General features: G+C 46.8%; 1 protein-coding gene across 2 annotated transcripts in view; it reads left to right on the forward strand.

The window, feature by feature from the left end:
- The first annotated feature begins 1,109 nt into the window (after nt 1-1,109).
- ACACA (acetyl-CoA carboxylase alpha) overlaps nt 1,110-12,893 on the forward strand; it is a 571,750-nt gene continuing 559,966 nt past the window's right edge. Inside the window, exon 1 of one of the 2 annotated variants that reach the window (XM_073616063.1) lies at nt 1,110-1,235. Coding sequence is in view for 1 of the 2 variants with exons in the window: in XM_073616061.1 (XP_073472162.1) it covers nt 1,284-1,362 (79 nt within the window). In the remaining variant the exon portion in view is untranslated. Of the gene's footprint in view, nt 1,363-12,893 lie in introns of both variants that reach the window. The other variant, XM_073616061.1, reaches the window with a different exon arrangement.

The following is a 12,893-nucleotide window of genomic DNA, read 5'->3' on the forward strand; positions in this document are numbered from 1 at the left end:
TAGCCCGGGTTCACACTATAACGGGCTGTGGATCGCACAGGAGCGCTGTGCGTCCCTGTTCCCCGTTTCAGGGCCGATTCTATACCTGAATTCAGCCCTGAAACTGAGCCAAAGACGCACAGCGTTTTTTTGCAGTGCGCTTCGCAGCCGCCCCGGAGATATGTGAACTGGCTCCATAGGGAGCCAGTCACATTCTCCTACTATGTGAATTAGATGTGGGGAAACGCACATCTAATTCGCATAGGTGTGAACCCGGGCTAAAAAAAAAATGATAAAAATGTAGTTTGAGCGACAGCACTGAAAGCTGAAAATTGCCTTGGGCAGGAAGGGGGTGAAGTGGTTAAAACGCACGTGAAGGCATCACAATGATGTAAACTAGGCTTATTAAAGGACATTCATCTTTCTTGCATATGCGTTTAAAAATGCACCTGATTGCACGTGTGTTCCGGTATTGACAGCGTTGGAATGTGCATAAAGCAGTGCAGGCGGTCCCATGCAGCTGGATGGCCGCAAATGTGCTGCGTTTACGACATGCGTTTGGGGAGCCAATGGCACCTGTCCTGAACGCATCCGGCAGGGGCAGCGCATTTGTGCGCGGTACTTGAAATGCGCACCAAACGTTGCCTTTTTTTTTTTTTTGCACTGCGTTCCTTATTGGACATTAATAAATGCATGCGATTTCTCAATGGGACCATTCCAGGATGCGGTCACACACTCTGCAATGCAGAGATCTATAGGGGCTCCATTCATGTGTATAGAATTTAGCTTTGATCACATCCGGTCTCCCCCTCCTCCCCTGTACATACACCCAGGTAACCTTTCCACCAGACACGTGACGTCACACAGGGCTGCTATTTGGGTGACACACAGTTAGGCTAGTAGCAGGATGACAGCTCCGCCCCGCCCACCTCCTGTCAATGGGGGGCTGGCTCTAAGAGCTCGGACGATAGAGGTAGGCGCGGCCCAGCGCGGCTTCCTATTGGCCCGCCCTGAGCAATCAGCGCCCGAGAGCTCGCCGGTTCCCGGGGCGGAGCTACAGTGTGAACGCACTGAAGTAACCCCGATCACACCACTCTTCAGCGGAGGCTGACACACGGGGGGCGGGGTTTGCTGTGAATGGAGGTGGGTCTAGGGGGCGGGGATATTAACATGTACCGAATCGGTTGAGTAGCATCTTGTGTTTGGCTTGCTTCTGTTTCTATTGACTTCCTCCTGGACTGTGTGTGTGATCTCAGGTGAGCAGACCGCGTCATGCTGGATAATTCCCGGCAGGATCGGAATTAATGGGGATGAATGGCTGGGGAAAGTGCTGTGTGTTCTGTGCTGACAGCTCTGTGTGTTCTCTCACCGTTTGGCCTGAAGGTGTGTAGCTCTGTTTTGTCATCATATATATATATATATATATATATATATATATAATATATATATAGTGCTGGGAGAGGGCTGATCAGGAAAGTGTGTCATCATTATAAATAAATGGTGGGCTGTGTGTGATCATCATCTATGGGCCAGGATCAGGGGCACGATCATCATAGAGAAGAGCACACGGTCACCCTTTACACCCCATCCTCGGTGTCTCTGTATCAGGGATGCTCCAATCATCGTGCTGGACTGGTGGCTCCTCTGACCCCCAACGTGACATGGGGACACCTTCCTGATCACATGACAACCCTGACTTCAGGACACATACCTGTACAGTATGACAACTGCAGGCACACTTGACGATCATAAACAAATGGCCCGTACACGCGATCTGAAAATCGGACGAAAAATGCTGCTTTCGAAGCGATCGTATGATAATCGGATCGTTGGTACAGAGCTTTAGAGAGCCGATCACGACAGTTCATCCGATATTATCCAATCGGAAATGCGCGAAAATGATCCTTGTATGATACCAGATCGTACAATTTTCTTTTAATCAGTACAGTTGTCGTCCGAAAATACAATAGAAATACACCACAACACATGACATCACTTCCGAATTTTTTTTTTTTTTTAATTCTGTTGTACGAGAATTTTCATAACTTTAGTAAGCTCTTCATGTTCGATATACAACTAGCATGCAAAATAAATGGATGATCTGTCATCCGATTTTCGGAACGTGTGGACAGGGGCATTAGTGTAATGGCCTGTTCACACAATCAGAAAATGGTACGAAAAATACCGCTTTCGAATCAATCGTATGATAATCTGATCATTTGTACAGAGCTTTCAAGAGCTGATCATGACAGTTCATCCCGAATAAGGATGAGCTCCGGCGTGTTCGCAAGGCCCACATGCAGAGCCCACCAGGAATTCGGTGCTGCACTAATCACAGGCAGTGAGACATTGTCCTGATGCGCGGTTGCAGAGATCGGGAAATGTCTCACTGCCTGTGATTAGCGCTGTGCAGTGCTGACTTCCTGGCGGGCTCTGCACGTGGGCTGTGCGAATACGCCGGAGCTCATCCTTAATCCCATTGTTATCCAGTGGGACAAACAACAAAATTTTTCCTCGTACCATTTTAGTCGGAGTTCACATATATGCGATGAGGGACCCAGCGCGATTCCAGCTGCGAACCGCTACAGGTGTCAACGCAAAATTAATGACACCCCCCCCCTGGATTGCAGTTTGAACTGTCAAATTGTGCAGGAATCAGATTGTATAGGTTTGAACACCCATGTGATCCAATTCCAGTGCGGACCAAAAAAAAGGGTCCTGCACCATTCTGGTCCAAAATCGATGCGATTTCAGCCATGCATTTTGTATGGCTGAATTCACATCGCATGTGATCAGTACAGCAATGTTCCCCACTCACACATTCAAGAAAATCTGCTGTTCAGTAATGCTGGGTACTGTAATCACCATAGGCTGGAAACCGTGGATAATCAAAGTAAGAAAATGTCATCAGCACACCAAGGATTCCTGGAAAGGGTCCAAAGCTTTATTCCGCGGTCCCATAATAAATATACAGCAACGTTTCGGAGCCGTCAGGTGACCCCATGGGACCACGGAATAAGGCTTTGGACCCTTTCCAGGAATCCTTGGTGTGCTGATGACATTTCTTCACTCTGCCCAGCAATGCTGTGCAAATCAATCCATGTGATGCCTGTGATCGCACAAGTGTGAACCCAGCCTCAATCGGTACAGTTGTCATTCGAAAATACAAATACACTACAACACATCACTTCTGAATTTTTATTCTGTTGTGCGAGAATTTTCATAACTTTAGTAAACTCTTCATTGTCAATATGAGATTAGCATGCAAAAAAAAAAAAAAAAGCTTAAGGCTCTACCTGACTAGTTATACAGAGGTGGGCACGTTGGTTGGTATCCTTCATAAACTAAGTGTAAGGCTCTACCTGACTAGTTATACAGAGGCGGGCACATTGGTTGGTATCCTTCATAAACTAAGTGTAAGGCTCTACCTGACTAGTTATACAGAGGTGGGCACGTTGGTTGGTATCCTTCATAAACTAAGTGTAAGGCTCTACCTGACTAGTTATACAGAGGTGGGCACGTTGGTTGGTATCCTTCATAAACTAAGTGTAAGGCTCTACCTGACTAGTTATACAGAGGCGGGCACATTGGTTGGTATCCTTCATAAACTAAGTGTAAGGCTCTACCTGATTAGTTATACAGAGGTGGGCACATTGGTTGGCATTCCTTTTTATATGAAAAAAAAAACCCCAAGAACCCCCAGTTTTCTCTAAAGTCTGAACAAAGTAATTGGCACCCATTATTTTTTTTTTTTTTTGTTTACAAAATGTTTTATTGAAGAATTTTCAAAAACAAACATCACCATCTAGACATGTAAAACCTACATTAGATGGTACACAAAACCACAGAATTGGCACGCATCATTATTTGTTTCATATGTAACGCTTGACCTCCCGAAGATTTACCCCCCCCCTTCATGACCAGGCTATTTTTTTGCATCACTTTAACTGACAATTGCACAGTCATGCAACTCTGTACCCAAATAACATTTTTCATTTATTTCCCATGAATAGAACTTTCTTTTGGTGGTATTTGATCACCTCTGTGTTTTTACATTTTTTGTTCTATAAACAAAAAAAGACCGACAATTAAAAAAAAAAAAAAAAAAAAAAATTTTTTACTTTCTGCTATAATTTTCTATAAAAATAACAAATTGAAAAAAAAATCACATTTCTTCTTACATTTAGGCCAATATGTATTCTGCTACATATTTTTGGTAAAAAAACAAACAAACCAATAAGCATATATTTGGGTATGCACAAAAGTTATAGCGTCTGCAAACTACGGGATATTTTTATTTATTTTTTACTAGTAATGGTGATCAGCGACTTATAGCAGGACTGCGATCTTGTGGCGGACACCTGACACTTTTTGGGGACCAGCGCTCAAAAATATGCACTGTCACTGTTCTAATGACACTGTCTGGGAAGGGGTTAACATCAGGGGTGCTCAAAGGGTTAACTGTGTGCCTAGCCAGTGTTTATGTGTACTGTGGGAGGTGCGTTTATCAGGGGAAGAGATGTAATTTATTTCTTGCTTTGCAGGGACACAAATTCCATTCATTCCCTCCCGTCGAAACATCGATATGCCTCGTTTTCATAGGCAGATCACAGTTCTGTCTCTCTGCCTAACGTTCGATGGGTGCCGGAGGACATCGGGTACTGTGCACCCACTGATCGGCTTCTGCTGTGTGTAATCACACTGGAAGCAAGCCGCCGACAGCGTGCATGCGTGCCCCCTATGCGGAAGTGTCGGATCGTATGTGTATGTGTGTGTGTGTATATATATATATATATATATATATATATATTAATAATATAAAAATCCGGCGCACAAGTGTTACCATGAAGCAGTAAAACTGCTATAGGGCTGACCTTTTGTTTACAAAACTTTTTATTGACGTATTTTCAAAAACAAACATCACCAGCTAGACAAGTAAAACATAGATGGTACACAAAACATCTAAATTGACACCCATCATTATTTGTTCCATATATAATAAACATCAGACTTTGTTTTTGAACATTTTAAATAATAAATAAAAATGACGTGGACAAAAATGATGGGCACCTAAAAAGGGTAAGTTCACCTTTTCACAAAGAATAAAAAGATAAACTGGCTCCAAATATCCTGACCACCCCTCCGGCAGGGCCATCTTTTTGCACGGGCACTGCCCAGGGGGCTCAGGAGCCTGAAGGGCCTCTGCAGCTCCCCTCCCCTTCCTCAGCAGGGGAAATCACATGTGGATAGAGCGGGCGATCAGTGTGGCGAGTGGGGGAAGTTGCTGAAACTGATCTTTTTGTGGCTCCTTTTGGGTTTCAGTTACTGCAGGGTGAGTCACAAAAAGATCAATTCCAGTAATTTCCCCCACCTGCCACACTGATCACTATCAGAGTTCCCTCGCTGCTGGCTTCTGTCCTCTCCTCTTCTGCTGGCAACCGCTGCAGGCACGCAGGAGGATCTTCAGAGTGGAGCGTGGGGAAGGGGTTGGTAAGTATGTCATTTACCAGCCCTTCTTTTTTTAAGTGGAACTTTACCATTAACAACTTGATAACAAATAATGTTGCAAATAATGTTCTTTAGCAAGGAACATACATTTCACATTAATAATTATGCTTTTAAAATAAGCGTGTTTATGTAAATTGCCTCCAGCATTGCTCCCGTTTCTTCTTGCTGGAGGCAGCCATTTTCCTGAAGCCCCTGAACAGCAGTAAATCCTAAAGCAGAACTAAACCAATTGATCTAACGGTTTCAAAAACGGTTACATTCCTGGAATGCCGGGATTGCTAACTGTCACATTTGTTTGTGTCCACCACCAAACCAAACCATTAAATGGCTGGTATCGTAACTGATCAAATGTGCAGCATCATGGCAGTTGCAGATCAAACAGAAGCAGCTTCCTTGGCTGTAAAGCAGGGGTCTCAAACTGGTGGCCCTCCAGCTGTTGTGGAACTTCAATTCCCATCATGCCTCTGCCTGTGGGAGTCATGCTTGTAACTGTCAGCCTTGCAATGCCTCATGGGACTTGTAGTTTCACAACAGCTGGAGGGCCGCCAGTTTGAGACCACTGCTGTAAAGGATAGGAGGGTTTAATTCCACTTTAACCACTTGCTGACCCTGGCTTAGAACCCCTTAACATATTATAATTATATTTTATATATATATATATATATATATATACGCAGAGAACCTAGAGACTAAAATGTCAGTTGTTGCAATATTTTATGTCACACTGTATTTGCGCAGCGATCTTTCAAATGCAATTTTTGGAAAAAATACACTTTACCGCATTAACAAAAAAAACAGTAAAGTTAGCCATTTTTTTGTATAATGTGAAAGATGATGTTACGCTGAGCAGGGCTTTTTTTCAGTCCCTCTGCTCCCTGCTCACCAGTACTACTTGTCCGGCTCCTGTGTTTACAAGTGACAGCTCGTCTCCCACACATCTGATCTCCTGAGTGGCTTCCACTGGGTGCAGGATGAGGACAAGGGAAATGCAGGTGCCTGGGGTGCAGTTCAGATTCCAACACCCCTACTGGATGATCTCCCAGAAAGTAAGAAAGGCGGGGTCATCTACAGTGTGCGGGGAGGTACTAGAGCCGAATAGGTGCTTCGGCTTAAAAAAGCAACAAAATGAAGACATGTGGAAGATGGTGGTGGGGTTGCATGCAGAGGTCAGAGCTGAAGAAGACTGAAGGTGAGATGTGGATGGGGGAAGCAGAGGTAAATGGCTGTGGAGGAAGACTGAACTCTGCATTCTGTATGTAGCACACCCCTGAATTTCTGCACTCTGTGTGCACCCCCCGAACTCTGCACGTAATCCTCTCCTGGTATTTCATGTCACTTTAAGACCCTCCCACTGTTGAAATTTGACCACACCCACTATTTGATGCGGTTTGGTGGGTGTGTGTTTGGGGGGGAAGGGGATTTTGGGACGAGCGAGCTCCCCCCCCTCCAGAACCGCACCAGGCCGCATGCCCTCAACATGGGGGTTTGGTGCTTTGGGGAAGGGGGGCACCCTGCGGCCCCCCCCCACCTCAAAGCACCTTGTCCCCCATGGTTTTTGGGGTCTGCGGGAGGGGGGCTTATCGGAATCTGGGAGCCCCCTTTAATAAGGGGGCCCTCAGATCCCGGCCCCCCACCCTATGTGAATGAGTATGAGAGTATGGGTATCGTACCCCTACCCATTCACCTGGGGGAAAAAAGTGTCAATAAAAAAAACACACTTCACAGGTTTTTAAAGTAATTTATTAGGCAGCTCCGGGGGGTCTCTTTCTGACTTCTCCGCTCTCTCTCCGGCCTCTTCTCCTGGTGTCCGGTTCTTCTGCCGGGCTCCTCTGCTATCTTCTGCTCTTTTGCCGCTCTTTTGCTAGCGGTGGCCCGGTCTTCTCCGTCGTCTTCTTCCCTCTTCTCCCGATGTTGACACGACCCACTCTTCCACTGTAATGCCATGTACGCGGTGCGCAACGACTTTTATATAGGCATGGGGCGTGGTCACCGGGTGATGTCACCCGGTGACCCTGCCTCTTATGACGTCACAGTCCCATCATGCCCCAGGCCATAAGCCATACACCTAAATGTTTACTGTTGGGGGGGTTAAGCTTACACCATATCCCCTAATACTAGTGAGTATACATGTTGCTCACCTCCGCCCCTTTGATAGCCCATCTAATCCCTCATCAACTCAGTGGGGTCTGGACTCACACCCCCCTCTGGGGGGGGGGTATATATGCTGCTCAGCCCAGCGGAATTGAGGCTGCAGTTTTATGTTCGTTCACAGCCTTTAGGTTATTGGTTGGTTCATCTTTGATATCCTGTGATATTTAATGCTGGCCTAATACAAACTGTACTATATCTACTGCATGGTAATGATGAGGGCGCCACCTAATGGGTAGCAGGGCATATTTAATTCTTATTCATTTTGTCAATGAGGTGGGGACGGACTAGAATAATAGAAAATAGTAGGGGCTTGCCTCCAGGTTGTTCAGATTGGGGTTCATTAGGAGGTTTCTTGTATATGGAGACTTTTATGTGCATTGACATGTTTCACTTTTACCACCCCTCCCTTAGTTGAGTCCTTGTTCCCATACTTTAGGGGGAAGGAGACTCTGTATAGAACACCCTTGTTAAGGGGGTTACCTGAGAACCAGAATAGAACACCTGGATGATACTGTGACTGTATAACGTGACAAATGTATTGGAAACTAAACGAAAATCTCCTGCAGACCCCAGAAGTTGTAGAGGAGGTAAACAAGGAATTAAAGCCCATATACACTATTAGATTTTTGTCTCCAGATTTACCAAAACCATATAATATGAGGTCAAACCTTCATGCTTTTATAACCTATACACTGATCAGCCATAACATTATGACCATCCACCAAAACCCCTGGAGACTAGATTTCAGAAGGTATGCTGTGGTATCTGTTAGTAGCAGATCCTTTACGTTCTCTAAAGCCCCATACACACTATCAGATTTTCTGCTGATTTTTGTTTTCAGATTTACCAAAACCATATAATATGAGGTCAAACGTTAAGAGTTTAAATTTGTATGCAATCAGGCAGGCTCTTGCACTACATGGTTTTGGTAAATCTGAAGACAAAAATCTGCAGAAAATCTAATAGTGTGTATGGGGCCTACGTCTAAACTTTCAGACAAATGACCAACTCTCTTCATGCAGAAATTCACGTTGAGTCACAGCATAAGTATGCTCCAACTCCAAAGCTTGAATGAGATCTTATGTCTCTTCGTAGGCAAGTAACTGACTTGCTACGCTATAAAGCAAGGCAACTTTACAAATGCGCCATATATTTAGCTATGAATCGGGTGATAAATGCAGGAGAATGCTAGCTAAATCGATTAAAGAACAAAGATAAGCGACCCATGTCCCCCAAATTATATCGCAGAATGTCTGCAACTCCCTAAACAGATTGTACAGGCGTTTAGAGACTTTTACTCCTCCCTGTATAATCTACCAAACAAATCTACCACTCAGGATCAAATAGACAAATACATTGGGGGTTATTTACTAAAACTAGACAGTGCAAAGTCTGGTGCAGCTCTGCACTGAACCCAATCAGCTTCCAGGTTTTATTGCCAAAGCTTAATTGAACGAGATAAAGTTAGAAGCTGATTGGCTACCTCGCACAGCTGCACCAGATTCTGAGTGCTCCAGTTTTAGTAAATCAACCCTATTGCCTCTTCCCAACTCCCTCAGTTGCCCCCAGAAGTTGGGGAGGAACTGGAAACCCCAATGACTATGGAGGAACTTCAACGAGCCATTAATCTGTCAAAAACCAGGCAAGGCTCCGTGTCCGGATGGTTTTCCACTCTAGTTTTTTAAACTTTTCCTCCCCACTTTAGGCCCTTATATGATGAGACTATTCAACAAACTTGGGTCTGAGACAACTTTTTCTAGAAAGACTTTAAAAGCTCATGTCACAATACCTAAAGAGGGTAAAGACCCGACCTGTTGTGGCAGCTATAGGCCTATCTCACTTTTGAACTGTGATCTTAAACTGTTCCCTAAGATTATAACCTCTCGGATTGCACAGAATCTACAACAATTAGTCCACCTTGATCTGGTGGGATTTATCCCATCTAGAGAGGCTCAAGATTACACACTTAAAGTGTTGAATCTCATACACACAGCACATGAGACGCAAACTCCATGTTTAATGGTAGGCACAGACGCTGAGAAAGCGTTCGACTGAGTAAACTGGTGTTTTATGTTCTCGGTCTTACGCCATATTGGTATGGGAGAACATATGTTGAATTGGATCAGTAAGATCTATTCTAATCCGTACAGCCCAAGTCAAAGCTAATGGGGCGTACACACGGTCGGACTTTTCGGCTACAAAAGTCCGACGGACACCGCCGGACCAAATCCGGCGGACAATCCAATCATGTGTGGTCTGCATCGGAATTCCGACGGACCGTTACGGTCAAAAATCCGACGTACTTTAAATTTGAAGCCTGCTTCAAATCTCTACATCGTAACACCGCCGGACTCAGTTCCTGACAGAAAGCCCGTTCGTCTGTATGCTGGTCTGACGGAAAGCCCATTCGTCTGTATGCTGGTCTGACGGACCAGATACGACGGAGGGGCAGGTTACTGCATCTCGCGCTCGCTGCAATAGGAAAAACAAATTTTCCTATTGCGGCGAGCGCGGTGCATCCCAGGCCCTTAGGTCTGGTATGAATTTTAAGGGGAACCCCCTACGCCGAAAAAACGGCGTGGGGTCCCCCCCAAAATCCATACCAGACCCCAATCCGAGCACGCAGTCCGGCCGGTCAGGAAATGGGGTGGGGATGAGCGAGTGCCCCCCCCCCCCCAAACCGTACCAGGCCGCATGCCCTCAACATGGGGGGTGGGTGCTTTGGGGGAGGGGGGCACCCTGCGGGGCCCCCCCACCACAAAGCACCTTGTCCCCATGTTGATGAGGACAAGGGCCTCTTCCCAACAACCCTGGCCGTTGGTTGTCGGGGTCTGCGGGCAGGGGGCTTATCGGAATCCGGGAGCCCCCTTTAATAAGAGGGCCCCCAGATCCCGGCCCCCCACCCTATGTGAATGAGTATGGGGTACATGGTACCCCTACCCATTTACCTAGGAAAAAAGTGTCAATAATAAAACACACTACACAGGTTTTTAAAGTAATTTATTAGACAGCTCCGGGGGGGTCTTCTTCCGGCTTCGGGGGTCTTCTTCCGACTTCAGGGGTCCCTCCGGTTCCTCTTCTCCCGGCGTCCGGTTGGTTCTTCTCCGCTCTCTCTGGCCTCTTCTCCCGGTGTTCGACCTCTGCTCCCGGTGTTCCAGTTCTTCTGCCGGCTCCTCCGCTGTCTTCATGCCGTTCTTTTGCCAGCGGGGGGCGTGGTCAACATCATCCGGTGACCACACCCCCTTATGCCGTCACAGTCCCAGCATGCCCAGAGACTGTGATGGCATAAGGGGGCGGGGTCTCCGCCTATATAAGTCACATCGGAGCGCTCAGAGAGCATTCCAGCCGGAGAGACCGTCGTGTCAACATCGGAAGAAGAGAAGAGGGAAGAGGGAAGAAGCCAAGAAGCCAGAAGCCAGAAGTCTGGGCCTCCACTGGCAAAAGAGCGGCATGAAGATAGCGGAGGAGCCGTCAGAAGAACTGGAACACTGGGAGCAGAGGTCAAACACCGGGAGAAGAGGCCAGAGAGAGCGGAGAAGAACCAAGAGGAACCGGAGGGAACCCCGAAGTCGGAAGAAGACCCCCGAAGCCGGAAGAAGACCCCCCGGAGCTGTCTAATAAATTACTTTAAAAACCTGTGTAGTGTGTTTTATTATTGACACTTTTTCCCTAGGTAAATGGGTAGGGGTACCATGTACCCCATACTCATTCATATAGGATGGGGGGCTGGGATCTGGGGGCCCTCTTATTAAAGGGGGCTCCCGGATTCCGATAAGCCCCCCGCCCGCAGACCCAGACAATTAACGGCCAGGGTTGTCGGGAAGAGGCCCTTGTCCTCATCAACATGGGGACAAGGTGCTTTGTGGTGGGGGGCCCCGCAGGGCGCCCCCCCTCCCCCAAAGCACCCACCCCCCCATGTTGAGGGCATGCGGCCTGGTACGGTTCGGGGGGGGTGCTCGCTCGTCCCCACCCCTTTTCCTGACCGGACGGGCTGCGTGCTCGGATCGGGGTCTGGTATGGATTTTGGGGGGGACCCCACACCGTTTTTTTGGTGTAGGGGGTTCCCCTTAAAATCCATACCAGACCTAAGGGCCTGCGATGCCCGCGATGGGGCTTGCAAGGTGTCAATCTCGCCGATTAAAAGCGACGAGATTGACTTCCTTTTCTAGTCCCGTCGTACCCGAGCCACGTTCAAAATGAATGGGCTTGTCCGTGTGTGGGCAAGTCCGTTCATTCTGAAAGTCCGGCGGAAGTCCGTCGGGAAGACCGGATTCCGGAAAGTCCGGTCGTGTGTAGGCAAGTCCATCCGTTCAGAAAGTCCGGCGGTAGTCCGCCGGAAGTCTGGCGGCAAGTACGTCGGACCTAGCTTCCCAGAAAGTCCGACCGTGTGTACGCGGCATAACGGAATTCTTTCAGACTCCTTTTCCATTGCGAACAGGACAAGACAGGGATACCCACTATCCCCGCTACTCCTCGCTTTGTCCCTGGAGCCTTTTCTCTGTAGGGTTCGCCTAAACTCGGACATTACAGGAGTGAGGGTCTGGGAAATGCAACATAAAATATCTGCCTATGCGGATGACTTGCTCTTTTCCTTAACAAATACGGCTATCTCTCTTCCAAGTCTCCTCCTTGAATTTGAGATCTATGGCAAGTTGTCGAACTTGAAAATCAATTTCAGTAAATCGGAGAGTATGGGAGTCAGAGTTCCACCTGCCCTTCTTCAGACCTTGAGGTTGAGTTTCGGATTCAAATGGACGATTTGGCTTTGAGATACCTGGGAACATATATCCTATCCACATTATCTCGTAACTTTTGAACTTAACTTTCCTCCTCTCCTGACCAAAACTCGTACTCTTCTGGAAACTTGGCACCAGGGTTTGCACTCATGGTTTGGTAGATGCAACCTTCTCAAAAATGTGCAACCTGCCTAAATAGCTCTATCTCTTCCAGGCCTTACCAGTAAGGATACCATCTCATTACTTTAAGCAGGTGCACTCCTTATTCATCAAATTCATCTGCGCGCATAGATGACCTTGTGTTCCCCAGAGCCAACTTTCCTTGTCTAAACAATTTGGGGAAATAGCACTTCCTGACGCTCTGAAATGCTATCAGGCAGTACACCTAGGTATTTTTCTAAAAGGAGAAATTTGCGCTAGGTGTAAAGTGAAAAATATAAATCAATGAAAAATGATATTGTGCTCAAGTGTGCAAAAATATTGATAATAATAAACCTATGAGGAAGTATCCTGCAGCTA

This window comes from Aquarana catesbeiana, linkage group LG02 (genome assembly GCF_042186555.1).
Source record: "Aquarana catesbeiana isolate 2022-GZ linkage group LG02, ASM4218655v1, whole genome shotgun sequence".
Classification (NCBI taxonomy): domain Eukaryota; kingdom Metazoa; phylum Chordata; class Amphibia; order Anura; family Ranidae; genus Aquarana; species Aquarana catesbeiana.